The sequence below is a fragment of the Rhinopithecus roxellana genome, chromosome 11 (assembly GCF_007565055.1).
Source record: "Rhinopithecus roxellana isolate Shanxi Qingling chromosome 11, ASM756505v1, whole genome shotgun sequence".
Lineage (NCBI taxonomy): Eukaryota > Metazoa > Chordata > Mammalia > Primates > Cercopithecidae > Rhinopithecus > Rhinopithecus roxellana.
Genome location: NC_044559.1, coordinates 96,624,897 through 96,643,648, shown reverse-complemented (window position 1 = coordinate 96,643,648; position 18,752 = coordinate 96,624,897). Strand labels below are relative to the sequence as shown.

Below are 18,752 nucleotides of genomic sequence, written 5' to 3'. Positions count from 1 at the left end.
AAGAATATTAATAGTATAAATGAAACATGGATATAGAAAAAATCACTAGATGTTACTAAATTGACAAGTTGGGAAACACTAATCTAGTAAACTAGTGTTAATAGTGCTTTCTTCTATATGTGAATGCTACCTGGCCTTTAATTATTTTATGAAATTCTAAGACTTGATATGGATAGGATGAAAATGAAATACATATCCTGTAATTGATTTTTAAGAATACCTTTGTGAGTCTGAGTTGACCAAGTAGCAGAAGAGAGCTCCGTTGTAATTGACGGCTTTTACAATTTTGTAATCTCATGGAACAATGTGTAGGTGGCTATAATGGAAAAGTTCATGGGTGTGGGGGATGGGGAGATAGATAAAGGAAATACTGGTGCCTTTGATTAATTTGTTGATGAAGCATAGCCTCAGAATTTTCTTGTAGTTTAAAAAACTTGTCACATCTTCAGATAAGCATTTTTTGATCCTTTATCACATGTTTTACATAGGTACTTACTTTCTCTTTGCTCAGCTCAGCAGGAAAAACTATTCCATATTTTAAATGACTTTATTGTTTAAATTAATTATACTTTCTAAATTAGGAGTCATATTAAAATTTACATTTGTACAACAGGATTGTTTTTAAAAATACTATTTTCAGCTTAACATATTAGTATTAGTGAAAATAATTTTTATATTTTAATTATTAGAGCTTCTGTATAAAAAGTTATGAAGATATTAATATTACCACATTGTGGTTTCACTTCATCGATCATAAAATACCATGAATGAAAAAGATCGAAATAAAAAGTCTATGGAAAAGTGCCACAAATCGTGTACTTCATGGTTGAATGTTTTATCTCATTACTCTTTAAAATTATGAAACGTAATTCAATAAAACATTTGTGGATTTTTTTCATTTTCATTATTATTAATTTGTATTTTTAGAATGTGATTCTGAAGATAAAACCTTATTTACCCTTGAAACTTTGAAGTTGTGCCAGGCAGTCAGAACTCTGTAATATTTTTAAGAACCGTAGCTTAGCAGTTGTGATACTCTAGCAACAGTTTTTTAAAGTTAAATTTTATAAAAAGTTAAATAACCCACCATTTTATTTTCCAAATATTTCATTGTCTTCCAATAAAACTTTTAAGTGGGAAAATGATACCTCAAGCTTAGTAAGACTGTTACGAACTTTTAGGGGAAAGGAGATAAACATAATAAGATAAACAATTTATTTTATTAATGTGCTGGGAAAAAGTAGTAGAATACCTCAGATACTACTTTTCAAAATCGTTACCATTTATAAAAAAGCATATATAGTGATTAATTTGGAAAGAAGAATTTTATGGATCATGATGGCCAAAATATGTAATAACTTATATGTTGGGGTAAAAATATTGTTTTGAGGGATGTAATTTATTCAGTATTGAAAACTGTATATAACAGGGATTGGTTCTGTTAGGCTGTTCTAATAAGTGTTATGCTTATAAAATACGAGCTCTGATTTCCACTTGAAGGAACCAGAAGAAAAATCTGCTCAAAGTTTAGTTCACTGAAAACGATTTAGGTTATAGAAGACCAATCTTTTATTAATATAATAATTAAATAAACAGATTAATTTTTTTGTTCTACTTGACAGATTTGAATTGTACCTCTTACCAGTACCTCAAATACCAGTTGAGTTCTTGGAGGACTCGTCTGCTGTGTCTTTCTTCACAGTGGTTTCTGATTCCCTAGAGTAATGACATCAGTCACAAGGCTGCTTTTGAGTGATTTGTCCCAGGTCAGGGTCCTTTGAAGGGAGAGATTCCCAGGATAGCCTAATATCAGGAACAATTTGGAGCCTTAACTGGTAGCTAAATATTTCTATTGGGTTTCTTTATAACTCAATTACATAATTTCCTTGGTCAGAAGAACTATAGGCTGTATTGGGAAACCTGTTTACTTTCAGAGATGCCTTTAATGAAAAAAAGAAGAGAGGCAAGAGACTGAATAATATCAAGACCTCAAAGGGTATTTTACAGCAATGGAAATGTGTGCTGATTGTGACCAGTGTTGAATCTTCAGTTTTGTGATATTATTTCATTTTCTGCTGCCATTTGCTGCTTAGCATAAAGTGTCAGAAGGTCTTCACAGTTTCTTTAACTGTCAATTAAATTGGATATGAAGAGGTTTGAATTAAATACAGTGGAAATAAGGAAAAATGTTGTAGAGTCACTATTTCATAGATTGTTACTACATGATAAAGACAACTCCAGGTTACATTCTGCATTCTAAGTGACTTAGCACTTACTAGTAAGTCTAAGATAAATCTGTTAAGCTTGTAACCATGCAAATACTAAAATTTAATTTACTATTTTTTGAACACGTCTTTGGTGTTCAGTATTATGTAATATGTTTTGATGAATGCAGATACATAGGATATGGTCTTTACCCTAAAAATTTTTGTTGTAAGTTTGGAAAGAAGAAACATGTTCATATGACAGCTGAGTAAAAAAGAATATATATATATATATATACATACACACACACACACACACACACACACACACACTCTGGGTTAGGTGTAGGGGAAGGGAACCACAAAACTATTAGGAAGGAGGATTGAGAGAAAGAAATAAAGGAGAGTAAATGAAGAGAGAGAAAACAAAACATTCCCCACTCAAAATGAAGTCTGCTGTTCAATATTTCAAATAAAATACATGAAGAAATCCAATGCTATTATTATAGACATAAGAAAAATCAAGAATCAGAACATGATACTCACTCCAGATGAAAGTAATGCTCTTTTTTTTTTTTTTTTTTTAAGACGGAGTCCCGCTCTGTCGCCCAGGCTGGAGTGCAGTGACGCGATCTTGGCTCACTGCAATCACCGCCTCCCCCGTTCAAGTGATTCTCCTGCATAGCTGGGATTGCAGGCATGCGCCACTACACCTGGCTAATTTTTGTATTTTTAGTAGAGATGGAGTTTCACCATGTTGGTCAGGCTGGTCTCGAACTCCTGACCTTGTGATCCGCCCACCTTGGCCTCCCAGAGTGCTGGGATTACAGGCGTGAGCCACCATGCCCAGCTGAAAGTATGTTCTGAATAATTTAATAAAGGCTTAAAATTATGTTGTGGATGATCAGAATTAAATGAAGGCTTTCATTTAAAAAGAACAAGAAATTAGGAAAAATAAAAACATACACGAATAGGTAAATATGATAAAGAATAAAATAGAAATCTTCAAGATGAAAAAAACATAGTTACTCACATAAAAAATGCAGTCAGTAGTATAAACTTTAGACAGGGACAGAAATCTAACAAATATGAAAGCATAGTTAAGAAAAACAGAGGATGAGTTGAAAGTTTTCTATATTCATATATTAGGAATTCCAAAAGAAGAGAATGGAAGAATGGTGTAGAAACAATATTTGAAAATATAATTTCTAGGAATTTTCTAAAATTGAAAGAAGACACGAATCTTTAACTAGAAAATATGCTTTGAATACTGTCAAGGATAAATACAAATAAATCAACATGTCAACAAATTTTGCTGGATCTGCAGAACTTCACAATAAGGAGACAATCTTAAAAGCCATCACAGTGCAGTAGATGGCATCGTTGGATCCATTATGACTCTAGTATTAGTTCTTTGTGGTGGCCTCCCAAATTGTCCTGTCACTAACTGAGTTCAGCTGTTCTGGGATGTGACAAATATGACACAAGGAGAGTATCGAAATGGGCTTGTAGTCAGGGCTTGCTCTTGGACCTCTGCCATTGCCACAAGAAGAATGTGCCCAGGCTAGCCTCCCAGTTCCAGGAGGGGGATGAGGGACAGACTAGTCCAGATGAGCCCCTCTAGATCAGACAGTTTTTAGCCAACCCTAAAATCTGTGGTAATACATGATCAACATTTTAAGCCAAGTAAAGCACACTGTCTCTGTTTATTATACCATACTGTGTTCCAGGTGAACACCACAAAAGCATATCCTTCTGCATGATGTACTGTGCATAACGTGTTATGAAGCCCAGTTGGTCATCCCTAACCGGCACTATTGAAACAGCACTCTGCCGCTCCCTGCCTGGGTACTGTGGAGACTGGGGTGGAGCCCTGTTGACTAGACCCACAGTGCATGCAAAGAACCCTGTGATTCATCCTCCCTATGCACTAAATGAACAACAGCAACAAGGCAACAACCCCGTCCTATCCCAAGCAGTGTGTGGGAAGAGGATTGTGGAGAGGAAGGAGCCAGAGAAAGGGATTTCTAAACTGTGTGTAAGGTCCTAGACACTACTCCCAGTGGCCTACACATGAAAGCAACCAGAATTAGCATAGCAAAATCTTTGAGAACTGAAACGTGGTGTGGAGTACTGCCCAGGTTTCAGACTGGCCTCTAGGTAGTGCACAAACAGGGCAGATCAGAACAGCAATGAAAAGATTTTTAAAATGAAATTGACGTTTGAACTATGGGCCATAAAAGCAGGCCGAGATGTGCATTCTGGATGTAAATGGGGTTCACCACCTGTTAAAATATGTTTAAATGGAAGCCAAAGTCTTATAGTACTCAAAACATCCAAATATAACCTAGAATTACTTGTCATACCAAGAACCAGGAAAATCTGAACTTGAATGAGAAAAGACAGTAGGTTGGTGACACACCAGGATGACAGGAATGAATTATCCCATAGGATTTTAAGTCAGCTGTCATAAAAGTGCTACAGGAAGCAATTACAAACACACTTGAGATGAGTGAAGAGGTTGGAAGTCTCAGCAAAGAAATGGAAGATATACAGAAACAACAAAGGTAAATCCTAGAGCCAAAAATCAAATACTGGATGGCTCAATAACGGAATGGAGGTAAAAGAAGAGGTCATGATCTTGAAGATAGGTTAGTAGGAATTTTGGCCAGGCGTGGTGGCTCAAGCCTGTAATCCCAGCACTTTGGGAGGCCGAGGCGGGCGGATCACGAGGTCAGGAGATCGAGACCATCCTGGCTAACCCGGTGAAACCCCGTCTCTACTAAAAAATACAAAAAACTAGCCGGGCGAGGTGGCGGGCGCCTGTAGTCCCAGCTGCTCGGGCGTCTGAGGCAGGAGAATGGCGTGAAACCGGGAGGCAGAGCTTACAGTGAGCTGAGATCCAGCTACTGCACTCCAGCCTGGGTGACAGAACGAGACTCCGTCTCAAAAAAAAAAAAAAAAAAAAAAAAATTATTTAGTCTGAACAACAGAGAGACAAATAGATTTCTAAAACAAAATGAACAGTGCCTCAGAGACCTGTAGGAAAATACAAAAGAGATACCCTTCCTTTTCATTGAAGTTCCAGAAGGAGAAGGGAAAGAATGTGAGGCAGAAAAATACTTTGAAGAAGTAGTGTTTGAAAATGCCCCCAAACCAACAGATTCAAGAAACTGAATAAACACTAGATAATGTAACCCCAAAGAAATCCATATCCAGGCTCATTGTATTCAAAATTTCTGAAAACTAAAGACCCTCACCCTCGCCCCACAAAGTCTTGAAAGCCCTTCAGTGAAACAACACATTACCTTTAGGATAATAATTTGAATGAAGTGACTTGTCCGAAGCCATGGAAGCCAGAAAGAAGTGGCATAACATTTTTCAAATACTAGAAGAAAAGAACTGTGAACCCTTCTACACCCAGCAAAAATATATCCTTCAGGAATGAAAGTAATATAAGGACATTTTCAGAATGAAACTAAACTAAGATTTATCCCCAGCAGTCTTGCTTTCAAAGAGTTGCTGTAGGACGTCTTTCAAACAGAAGGGAAGTGATTAGAAAACTTGCAATATCGATTGGCCAGGCGCGGTGGCTGAAGCCTATAATCCCAGCACTTTGGGAGGCCGAGACGGGTGGGTCACGAGGTCAGGAGATCGAGACCATCCTGGCTAACACGGTGAAACCCCGTCTCTACTAAAAAAATACAAAAAACTAGCCGGGCGAGGTGGCAGGCGCCTGTAGTCCCAGCCACTCAGGAGGCTGAGGCAGAAGAATGGCGTAAACCCGGGAGGCGGAGCTTGCAGTGAGCTGAGGTCCGGCCACTGCACTGCAGCCTGGGTGACAGAGCAAGACTCCGCCTCAAAAAAAAAAAAAAAAAAAAAAAGACTCGCAATATTGGGAATGAATAAGGAACAACAGAAAGGGTGAATATCTGAGGGGACTTTTGTCCTGGGTGTTTAAAATTTTCTTTGACATTTGAAACAAAAATTGTAACATTTCTGAAGTAGTCCTGATATGCAGTAGTGATACTTGAGACAACTGTTTCATAAAGAGTGAGTAAAGGGATGTCATTTTTAGTAGAGTTTCTGTATTCCACTTGAAGTAGTAAAATGTTGACACTAGTAGACTGATAAATTAAGTATATTGTAGTCCCTAGAGCAAGCACTAAAAAAGTATAGCGAGAGGCTCAAGGAACTGTAGATATATTAAAATATAATAGTAAAAATTCCTTAAGTAGCCCACAGGAAGGTAGGAAAGGAGAAACAGACAGAAAATTAATGATAAAATGCCAGACTTACATCCTAACATTATAAATAATCACATTAAATGTAAATGCTCTAAACATACCTGTTAAAAGATTTGCAAAATGGATGTAAAACCACTATGATCCAAGAATATGCTTCTGTAAGGAAATCACTGTTCTTTATTTTTTTGAGACAGACTGTCACTCTGTCGCCCAAGCTGGCGTGCAGTGGCAAAATCTCGGCTCGCGGCAGCTTCCGCCTTCCAAGGTACAAGCTATTCTTGTGCCTCAGCCTCTTAAGTAGCTAGGCCTACAGGCTTGCGCCACCAAACCTGGCTAGTTTTTGTATTTTTAGTAGAGACAGGCTTTTACCATATTGGCCAGGCTGATCTCAAATTCCTGACCTCAGGTGATCCACCCATCTCAGTCTCCCAAAGTGTTGGGATTACAGGCGTGAGCCACTGAGCCCAGATGAAAATCACTTTCTTATAATGATACATTATGCTTAGGGTTATCTATTAAATAATCTGCAGTAAATCTCATACTTCATGGCGAGATTACAGAAGCTTTCCCATTAGTTAGGGACTAGACTAGAACATTTCTATCACAGCTTCTAGTCAACAATTAAGAAATGGGAAGAAATAATGGAATTAAGAAGGAAGAGATGCAATAGGTTATTATTATTATTATTATTATTAGAAAGTCCCAAGAGAACCTACAAACTTAAAACTGATGAGAGTTCAGCAAAGTTGCTGGATATAAAATTAACATGAAAACTACCCATTTGTCTAGTAAAAAGTGAGTTTGAAAATGTGATAGCAATGAAGATACTATTTACATTAGCAGCAGTAGCAACAAGAGTTGTAACTAAGAACATGTTTATTAAAGGTCTGTAAGATTTTAATAAAGAAAATTTCAGAGCAGAATAAAGGAAGACCCAAATAAATGGTGTAGCATGCCATCATGATCTTGGATTGGGAGGCTGAGTTTTATAACAATGTCCAAATTAATCTACAAGTCCAGTGCGTTTCCATTTAATATCCCTTCCCTCACTTTTTTTGGGAATGGAACCTAAGATTTGTATTTGCAAACAAATGTCCGTGAAGAGTCAACATATTCCTGAATATGGAGTAGTTGGTGGTTAGGGGACAGGAGAGAGAGAGTTCCTGCTATGGTAATTAAGTTGGGATAGTAAGGGCACATGTATAAAGCTCAGACGTGGCATTACGAATCAGTGGGGTTAGGGAGACTTTGGCTCTACAACAACAAAAAAGCCAAGTGTGCTGCATGTGCTTGTAGTCCCAGCTACTCAAATGTCTGGGACAGGAACATCTCTTGAGCCCAGGAGTTCAAGGTTGCAGTGAGCTCTGATCATGCCGCTGCACTCCAGCCTGGGTGACAGAGAGGAACCCTTTCTCAACAAACAAACAAACAGACAAACATTGGTTTGTGTCATCTGAGATGCTGCAACAACAACTAAAAAGAAAATAAATCAGTGGGGTAAGCATGGACTAAGTAAGAATGTTACTAAGATTATTGGTTTTCACATGATAAAAATGAAAATAAATGTAGATCTTGACCTCACTTCATGCAAAATGATTAATTTCAGTTAGATTAAAGATATAAATATAGCAAGTAAAACTTTAAACACTATGGAAGGATATATCAAAGAATATCTTTATCTACAGAGTAGGCAAGATTTCTTGAACAAGACTCAGAAGGCTACTATAAAAGGAAAGATTGACAGATGTGACTACATTAAAATTAAACAAAACACCTTCTCTATGTAGAAGATGTCATAAACATAAGGGAGAAGCTGGGCTACAGACTAGGAAAAGATATCTTCAACTCACATAGCTTAGAAAGGTTTAGAATCCAGAATATGTAAAGAACTTACTAGTTCATTTTGAATTTAATTTTTGGTTTAGGTTTTTAAAATAATGCTTAGTAGAAGTAGAAAAATTAATTTGTCTGATTTTATTTTATAAATTATGATAGTTAATATTTATTGATAATGTACTACTCTTTTAATATGTTATTCTTTAATACTTTGATCCTTAGAGCAACTCTGTGAATGAGATGATATTTCTGTTTTATCTACTTCACAGTTGACAAAACTTAGACTGACAGAGATTAAATATTTTGCCAAAGATAACACCTTGGTCTGTGTAACACCAGAGTCTGTGATCTTCTCAATTGTGCCACAGTTCTGGTTAAAGATGAGAAAACTGAGTCTAGAAAATGTATGGAGATGTCATACGATGAACTTTGCGTAACAGTCTTTGTCATTTGGAGCCAGGATGTTTAGATTCCACTTTCGTTTCTATTGTTAATGAAGTGTTTTTTGTGTTTTTTGCTTTGTTTTGTTTTAGTATAATGCTTCATCCCAGCAGCAAAGAGAAATAATTAAAAGTAGGAGCCTGGATAGGCGGCTGCAAGAACCAATAGTATTAACAAAGTGGAGACACAGCACCATTTTATTGGACACTAACGACAAGGTAGGACTGTTGAGATTTTTGGCAAGTTCTTTGCATTGTGTTGTATAGTGAATTGTAACTGTTTGTACTAATATTTCATGTATTTAGTAAATATTCTTTGCTAAAACATTTGATTTCTTTTGAACTAATTTAAGCTTTTGATCTGCATGTATGTTGAAACGTTACTACATTATTTTTTCTTTTATCAAATTGACTACATTTTTATGTATTTAGCATCAGTTTGTCATGAAGTAGGTTTTGGTTTTGAGGATTTTGGTTTTTGCACAATGGACTGACTTATCTGTGGCTTACTGATCTGTGTACCTTGATACATTTGATCCTAGTAGGTGACAGATTTTTCTTGCTTATTTTAAAGTCACATTTCTGTTATCCTTTATCTTCAGTCTCTAGGAAGTTTCATAGGGAAGACATTTAATTAATTTTCCTCATCCCAGGTAATACTGGAATTATATTCCTTTTGTTTCTCTAAATGCTCTCTGTAGAAAGCACATCTTTTATCAATCTGAGAAGTAATGTTCTCTGTTTCAAAAAAGGGTGAATTTTAATGCAAACATTAGAATGGATGTTTTAAACACTTCTTTACAAGTTACTTATTTACAGTGTGGCTTCATTTTGGGGATAAGTTGGGAACTTAGTATGAATTTGCAGAATATTAGGCATACTAATGTTGAAATGTAAAGATTTTTTAAATCATCAGGCTTCTTGTAGCATGGTTTACAGTTTTTCTGTAATTTTTAGGTGTGTTTGTGAAAACAGAATAAACTATCCCTATAGCATATTTCATTATGTTTGGATACTTTAAGTCCTAAATTCCTTTATCAATAATCTCAATTGATCAGTCAAAACAAGTATAATATTTTGGTACTACAAGTTACTATAAAATTGGTCTTTGTTGAATTTAAAGGTGGAGTGTTAGAAACAGTTTTCTTCGTGTGTGTAAGATGGACTAATAGAAAACAGTGAAAGTGGCACACCTGTTTCTAGCTTCTATTTTGTAAGGATCTTGTGTCGAATGTAGAGACCACATTAAAGGAATAACATTCTGAGTCTGTGCTATTGAAGATATGCTTGAAAATATATTAGTGTTGAGATTAATCTAGGTAAGTAAAATACCTAGGGATTTCTAATAGGAAAAATTCACTCAACCAAGAACCAGATTACTATTCAGGATAAATAGGAATCTCCCAAATACCATATATACTGTTCTAAGGGAAATCATTGTTGAACCAACTCTACCGCCTCTTCATACTGGAACAAATAGGATGATTATTTTGATAATTTATTTAAAATTTCTTACTCCTTTTTCTTTTGTTTTCAACATCATAAAATATCAAACAATCTTACTCCTTTTTAATCTCTCAATTCATTTTTTAAAATTATTTTTCAATCTGTTGCTTTAAATAACTTGCGTGCAGTTCTTAGTACATTTCCTCTTTCATCTCCTTGTCCTAGAGTTGCGAGAATATGATTTTTTTGCGATTAGAGATTTACTTATTTTTGGTAGAATTGTCTTTTTTACCCCCTACCTTACCCTTTGCAAACAGATGCATAAGTCTGTTAACATAGGGCAGTTTTTGAGGTTTTGAAAAAGGGACTGACTACCAGAACAAGCTAGCTAATATGTGATAAGGGATGAAGTGTGTATAACCTGAATTGTAATCACAGCAACCTAATACAGATGCTCTGCAACTTAGGATGAGGTTATATCCCAGTAAACCCACATAAGTTGAAAATACCATGAATTGAAAATACCACAAGGTGAAAATGCGTGTAATACACCTAACCCACTGTACATTGTGGCTTAGCCTAGCCTACCTTAAATGTGCTCTGAACATTTACATTAACCTATAGTTGGGCAAAATCATTCAGTAACACGGTACACTGTAGAGTATCAATTATTTACCTTTGTAATCTGTTTACCCTGGTAATCAGGTGGCTGACTGGAAGCTGGGGCTACATGCCTCTGTGCAGCATCATGAGAGAGTGTCATATTGAATATTGTTAGCCCAGGAAAAGATCAAAATTTCAAGTATGTTTTCTAGTGAATGCCTATCACTTTCCCATCAGCTTAAAGTTGAACAATCATAAGTCAAGAACCGTCTATTACTATATAGCAAATGTTGTTGTGATGACGTCCTAATTCAGTTTACCGATAACCCTGGAGGGGTGGGTGTATGTATGTGTATGTGTGAATGCATCTGTTGCTGCCTTTTTTTTCTGTTTTTACTATAACTCTTCATAGATGTATATGATGTATATTTATATGGATATATCTAAATATAGATAAATGTATACATGTAAAATTACTTCTTGTTTATAATAGTTATAATTGTTGCACATACATTATTACTGTATTTGTGGTTTTTATTTCTGTGGGACTGAATGTGCTATGAAAAATATAATTATCATTTTATTCAGTTACTTATTTTCTACTTTATGGATCATCAGATCTTCCCTCTTTCTCATACTGTTTTACTATCAGACAGTCTTAGAATCAAAAATTGATCAGAAGTTGTCAGAAAAAAATAAGTTGAGATTTGGACCTTAAGTTAAATTTTTTTGAAGTTTTTTATTTGATGTGATTTTAATATTTTCTCCATTAATAGTGCCTTGTTTGTTTGATTTATAAGCTTATCCCTTCAAGGGCTTCCATGTAAACTTTTCCTGCTATTAGTTTCTATATTCACAAACTGTGTAGGATGTAAACCTGAAGACATTTTTCCAAATGAATAAATGTTGAGTTAATGGCTTTTGCAAGTGTTACTTAAAACAAATTCCCAGGTTCGTTGACAGCACCTTCTCCAGCTTCATAAACATAGAAAACTAGAATGCTACATACGTGGAGATGAATGTTCAAAGGAACTTTTTGGTTTGGTAGAAAAAATTTAATAATAGGTAATGGTGTATAATTTAAAACATTCTCTTTTTCTGAAATTATTCAAAACATCTAAGGAAATGGAGAAAATTTAAGTGGAGGTGGGCTGTTGCTACCAAGAAAAGTTTTTCAGTCCTACCCTCTATGAATAGTCCTATCAACATCTGTAATAGAAATCATATTCTGTATTTTAATATTGACAAAGCAGACTGCTTAAAAAAAAACATGTTATTGGTTTGCTCTTACGATACTGTTGTAGGCTTAGACATTAAAGCTTCTTTTTTTCTGGGGAGTTATTAATATTTAAATCTTAGGCTTCTTTCTTGAATTTAAAATATCTTGTTTCTAATTTTTTAAAAGTTTTCTATAAATTACCTTAAATACTAATAGCAATTTAATTTCTTATATAGCTTTTGACTAAAAACAAATTCCCATTCTGGCATTTGCCAAGTTATTTCTGTGACCTTGCCTAATCCTGGGTATTTATACTTACCATACCAAGAGCAGTTAGTATCATGATTATAACGTATTTATCTGGAAGTGTTTAGGTTTTACTTATTTTAAATATGGTTGATTCAGACTGATATAACATCATGATTTTAAGGCAGCACGTATCATTTGAGTAATTCCATATGCGTTATTTAAATTAAACTGTAATTGCTATAAAAAAACGCCATATTTTATAAACTTTTAATAGCGTTTGTAGTTTTAAAATCATTACCTTATTAGCTTGGAGCTGAATATAGAACAAAAATAACGAGGAAAAAATTTGTTATTCTCTCTTACTAAGCTCTCCCGCTGTGAGTAGAGGCAGAAAGATAATTATATAAAATAGAGTAACTTTTTTCATTACTTATTTCTTGTAGGAATCTCCAACTGCCTCAAAACCCTGCTTTCCTGAAAATGAGTCTTCTCCCTCCTCACCAAAGCACCAAGATACAGTTAGTATGATAGAAGCATATCTTATAATGTAGTTCAGTTATTTCAATCAATTTTAGCAAGTTAATTTACTCTTACTGTAATGTTTAAATGGGCTTCTATTAAATGTCATTGGTTTTTCTAAAAAATCACAATCAAAATAAGTTTAAGTCAGATTTTATTGATTTAAAAGTCTCCCTTTTGTTTAAAATATGGTATCTTACACGATTAAATTATATACCATATTTTTAAGTGATGAACTTATATTTATTTTTAAAAATAAATATAAAAATTCCCAGACAATACTATCAAATTATACTTTACTCTTTTTTCCTCAGGCCAGCAGTCCAAAGGTAAGAACCTATCCTCTCCTTCTTAATGGGCATAGACACCTTCATTTTCTGTGCTGTAAAATATATTGCCAAGTCTGTGCCAGATGAATATTGGAAATAATATAGCTCAACTGTAAGTTCTCCTAAACTGGAAAACCTCTGTGTGACTTCTCTTAAGATACCTGTCTTAACTCTGATGAAATTTTACTTGATTTCTATATTTATATTCACTCCCAGTCTTTTCTATCTGTTGCTGATCATGCTATTCCCCTTCAGTGGCTTCTGGGTTTTTTGTTGTTGTCGTTGTTTTTTAAATAGAGACAGGGTCATACTCTGTTGTCCAGGCTGGAGTGTAGTAGAGCCATCATAGCTCACTGCAGCCTCAACCACCTGCCCCTCCCCCACCAGGCTCAGGTGATTCTCCCATCTCAGCCTCCCTAGTAGCCGGGACCACAGGCATGCACCAGCACACTCTGCTAATTTTTTTTTTTTTTTTTTTTTTTTTTGAGACGGAGCCTTGCTCTGTTGCCCAGGCTGGAATGCAGTGGCACGATCTCAGCTCACTGCAGCCTCCACCTCCTGGGTTCAAGTGATTCTTCTGTCAGCGTGCCGAGTAGCTGGCATTACAGGCATGCACCACAACATCTGGCTAATTTTTTGTAGTTTTAGTAGAGACAGAGTTTCACTATGTTGATCAGGCTGGTCTCGAACTCCTGCCCTCAAGTGATCCACCCACCTCAGCCTCCCAAAGTGCTGGGATTATAGGCATGAACCACTGTGCCTGGCCCTCTTGGCTAATTTTTAAACATTTTTATGGAGATAAGAGGTCTTGCTATGTTGCCCAGGCTGGTCTCGAACTCCTGGCCTCAAGTGATATGCCTGCCTTGGCCTCCCAAAGTGCTGGGATTACACATGTGAGCTACCGCGCCCAGCCTGTTTTCTTGTAGAATGAAGCCCTAAAATTCTTAATGAGCATGACAAGGCTGTGCATGCTCTGGCTCCTGAGTGCCTCCACCACCTCATCTCATATTTCCTTTTTCCTTCTTGCTTGTTGTCCTATCACTCCGCCCTTCTCTCAGTTCCTCAAAGGAGCCTGCCTTTCAGCTCAGGGTCCTTGCGTGTGTCATTTCCTCTGCATGCTGAAACATTCTCCCTCACATCTTTGCCTGGTTAGCTTCTATTCATTCATCAGGGCTTAGTTTGAACTTTACTTCCTCAGAGAATTTTATTCTAATTCTCTAGGTTAGGTAAAGTTTTCCTATAATACTCCTCATAGTATTTGATTATATATTATTTGATTACATAAAATAACTTGTCATTATTTATTTCTTATAGGAACCTCCAATTCTCTATTAATGTCTGTCTTCCCCCACCAGAGTAAAGCTTCATTAGAGCAGAAACAGTTAGCCCAGTACCTCCCATAGTGCCATATAATAGCTGCTCAGTAAATACTTGTTGAATAAATAAATGTTAAAGCTTTTTTAAAAGACAAACTTTTATTATGGCTTCTCTAGTTTATGAAATTATGACACACTGTCATTGATTGGGACACTTCAGATTTCTTAGAGGTAAAGATTTTCACAGACACTGTTTCATTTTTCTAACTTTTTCTCCATTCCCTAGTGTAATCTGGTCTTTTTGGTGCTAATCAGGGGTTGTACACGTTTCCTTCTGATGTTGGCTTAGGCAGTACCCCTGTCTAGAGTGGGCCTTGCTTTTTCTATACATAGTTAAATCCTGTACCTCCATCAAGATGGACCCTTCCAGAAGACTTTGTCAGACTAACCATTAATGCTCTCTTATCTCTGAACTCTCAAGTCACTAATTGCATTTAATAAGTGCAAGTTATTGTATGTACTTCTAGTCTCCCTACCAGGTGTTAAACTCCTAAGTTTAAATAGAGGACAGATACTTATCTTTTGCATTATTTGCACAGTACTGGGTACATAAACATTACATAACGATAAAAGTGAACATGATTTTGGTGGTTTTGGCAAGAATTGCCATATGAATCTAAGGCACTGTTACTACAGTACTCTAATCTGTCCATCTAGAAAAGTAGAAAACCCTTTAAAACTATTTTAAATGTGGGTAATACACAGTTCCCACAAAGATCTTTTACGTATTGTTTTCATTTTGTTAAATGAGAATTCCTAAGTAATCCTAGAAACAAAATTTTTTAAATGTTCCACATGCGGTTACAAGGACTGTTTGCACATTATTTCACCACCCATTGATCCATTTTCTGAAGTTTGACAGCAGCTAGACCATGCCGGACTCACAGTACCCTCTGATGGCCATCACAGGGAACTGCCTCACCAATGTTTCTTCTGTTTCAATCTTTTTTTTACCTTTAGGTGAAAAAAACAAACTGCTGTGTTAATTCTACCAGAGGTGGTTCTGTTTTTCCATTACCAGACAGCATTCCTTTTTTCCTGAATGCTCTGTCCATGCTGTTGTGCCATCCTGTTGAGGCTTCTGCCCTCTGGGATGTCTCTTCGCTCACTCTGCCCTCTGGTTCCTCCTCTGCACTTGCATGGCTTCTAGCAGTCTTGCCTCTCTTTCTCATTCTTACCCAGTTTCTACAGGGAGATATTTCCCTCTTTCTTTGCAAGTTAAAATCTGATTGGTATAAAGGCTTAGTGATAAGAAAGAAGGAAGCTACAGATTTAGAAGTGGAAATTATATCATCATCATTTTTAGTTCCCTAATGTCTCTTTAAAAATCCCTGCAAATTGCTCATCTATCTCTTTTAATCAAACCACATTTAAAATTTCATCCCTTAACATAAATTTTAAACATGTTAACTTTTTCTTTTTTTCTAATTTTTAAATGGTTATTGTTACTTTTTGTAGTCCCTTTAAATCTACTTGAAATAGGCAGAATATACATTTTTTAAAAACCAATAATATGTTCTTCTACAATTTGACTACAATATGGATTAAATAGGTTTTTTGGGCTGCTCTAAGAAGCTATTCTTTATTTGTCCCAATGTACCTATGGGAATATGCATTTTAAATTTCCCAATTACTGAATACTGAGTAAAGTTTTAGAATATGCATTTTGGAAACGAGCTTTGATGTTGTATTTCCACTTATGGTATTAATATGCATTAATCAATTAAGAGAAAAAGACATTTTAAAATTTAATGATTATTGAAGTATTAATGGACAAGTTTGCTTATTTTTTTCATTGAATATTACTATTCTAAGCCTTTTTAAAAAACATGAACGTTTATTTTTATAACCATTGGCTCTTTAAAAAATTTATTTTTATTGAGATAAAATTTATGTAACATAAAACTAACCAGTAACCATTTTAAAGGATACAATTCAGTGGCATTTAATATACTTACAATGTGTGTAGCTATCACCTCTGATAGTTATAGGACATTTCATCACCCCAAAGTAAAACCCATACCCATTAAAAGTCACTCCCCATTTCACCCTCCCCAGGCCCCTGTCCTTGATAACCACTAGCCTGCATTCTGTTTCTATGTATGGATTTACCCATTCTGGATGTTTCATTACATTGGTGTTTTTTCAATGCTCTAGGTATAATTGTGCAAGTTTACTTATTCTATATTTTAAAAATCTCATTATTACACAATTAACTAAAGATGAGGATTTTGAACAGGTATATTGATTTTGGTATATCACACTTGTTAGCCTAAATTGAGAACTACCTACTTTACTAAAAGAATACAACATCGATTAGAAATTCTGGAGCCTGCAAAGTAATTATGAACCTGTATAATTTTTCTGAGATTACCTAGTAGAATTTGAAGTTTACTGTGTTCTTGCCTGTTAGGATAGAATAATATTGTTACTCAATTTAACCATAATTTGCTAGTCCTTATTAAAGCATTCCTGCTTATTTTTAATATAAAGTTTCTTTTAGAGTATCAAATATTTAGACCAACAAATATTCATGTATAAGTTTGTATATATTTTATGGGACTTAAGATACTTTTTATGAAGCTTCTTTGGTAAGCAACACGAAAACATTGGTTGATTTCGACACATATTATGTAGCGAAAGTATACTAAATAGTATGAAATAAAAATCTGTTTAAATTTTTTTTCTTTTTCTTTTTTTTTTTTTTTTGAGATGGAGTCTTGCTCTGTCACCCAGGCTGGAGTGCAGTGGTGCGATCTTGGCTGACTGCAACCTCTGCCTCCCACGTTAAAGCAATTCTGTGTCTCAGCCTCCCAAGTAGCTGGGATTACAGGCGCCTGCCACCATGCCCAGCTAATTTTTGTATTTTTAGTAGAGATGGGGTTTCACCATCTTAGGCTGGTCTTGAACTCCTGACCTCGTGATCCGCCTGCATTGGCCTCCCAAAGTGCTGAGATTACAGGCATGAGCCACCATGCCCTGCCTTAAATGTTTTTCCTAACTCTTACCTATGTATCCAAACCTATATTACTCATCTGCCTATTTATTTTTATGTCAAATTCAAAAACTTATTTAAAAGTTAAAGCTTTCTCTGTTACTGACCCTCTTATATTTCTTAATTGTTATAGTACTGTTAATTTGTTGGTAAATTACTTTATCATATATGTATTGAATACCAACTACATACTAGATACGGTACTAGGCAGTGGTTATTGATGAACATAACAGATGTGGTTCCAACTTACGGCCTAAAGGAGTGGATAATGAGTAATAAAAGTAAAAAAAAATACATAATTATACTTTGCATCAAGTGTGTCTTAGTCCATTGGAGCTGCTATAGCAAAAATATAAACTGAGTGGCTTATAAACAACAGAAAGTTATTTCTCACAGTTCTGGTGTCTGAGGGGTGGTCCAAGATCAAGGCACTGTTAAATTCACTGTCTGGTGAGGGCACCTTCCTGGTTCATAGATGATTCCTCTTTACTGTGTCCACACATGGCAGAAATAACAAGGGTTCCCTTTTATAAGGGCACTAACTACATTAATGTGGGCTTCGCCTTCATGACCTGATCATCTCCCAAAGGCCCCCACCTCCACGTATCATTACATTTGATAATTAGATTTCAATATACAAATTTTGGGGGACACAAACATTTAGTCTGTAGTAAGTACAGTGAGGCAAACAAACAGGCAGTCGTAAATAATGGGAAGTTTACTTAAAAGTGGTCAGGAAAAGCCCTAAAGTAACGTTGAAGTGGAGATACCACCAGCTACCCAGTTGCTTAAGCTTGGCAGTTTCCCCAAGATCTATGCTCTCGCCCTCACAAAAGTCTCTGTCAATTTTGTCTCCTGAATCTGTCAAATTGGGCCCCTCTTCTCTCTCACTGCCACCACATTCAGGTCTTTATCGTCTCTTATAGTAATGATTAAAATAGTTTTCTAGTTGGTCCCTGGTCATGGTACCCTTTCTTAGTGCATTCTTTCTGCTACCTCATTTCTTGCCACTTCTCCACTTCACCCAATACTTTTGAGGGAATTTAAAGCCCTTCAGATATGAAATGCTGTCTTTAGCCCCTGTGCCTTTCACTGTTGGTTGTTTTTACCTCCTGTTGTTTCTGTCTAGCGGACTCCTGTTCCTTAGTTCAAGTGTCAAGCTCCCCAGGAGGCTGTCTGATTTCTTTCTCTCCCAGATTGAGTTAGACATAACTTTCTCATAGCACGTCTCACATTGTATGGAAATTGTTCTTTGTATTTGTACGTTTTGGGTGTAGCAAATTTTGTTC

The 18,752-nt window shown here is 35.8% G+C and overlaps 1 protein-coding gene across 6 annotated transcripts in view; it reads left to right on the top strand.

Annotated features, from left to right (window-relative positions):
- Positions 1-18,752, top strand: part of ARHGAP12 (Rho GTPase activating protein 12) — a 126,415-nt gene that overhangs the window by 80,149 nt on the left and 27,514 nt on the right. For 2 of the 6 annotated variants that reach the window (XM_030940735.1, XM_030940732.1), the window contains 3 exons: positions 8,821-8,946; positions 12,688-12,762; positions 13,078-13,092. In XM_030940735.1, the coding sequence (XP_030796595.1) occupies positions 8,821-8,946; positions 12,688-12,762; positions 13,078-13,092 (216 nt within the window). The remainder of the gene's footprint in view (positions 1-8,820; positions 8,947-12,687; positions 12,763-13,077; positions 13,093-18,752) is intronic. The other 4 variants (XM_030940733.1, XM_030940736.1, XM_030940737.1 and 1 more) reach the window with 2 other exon arrangements.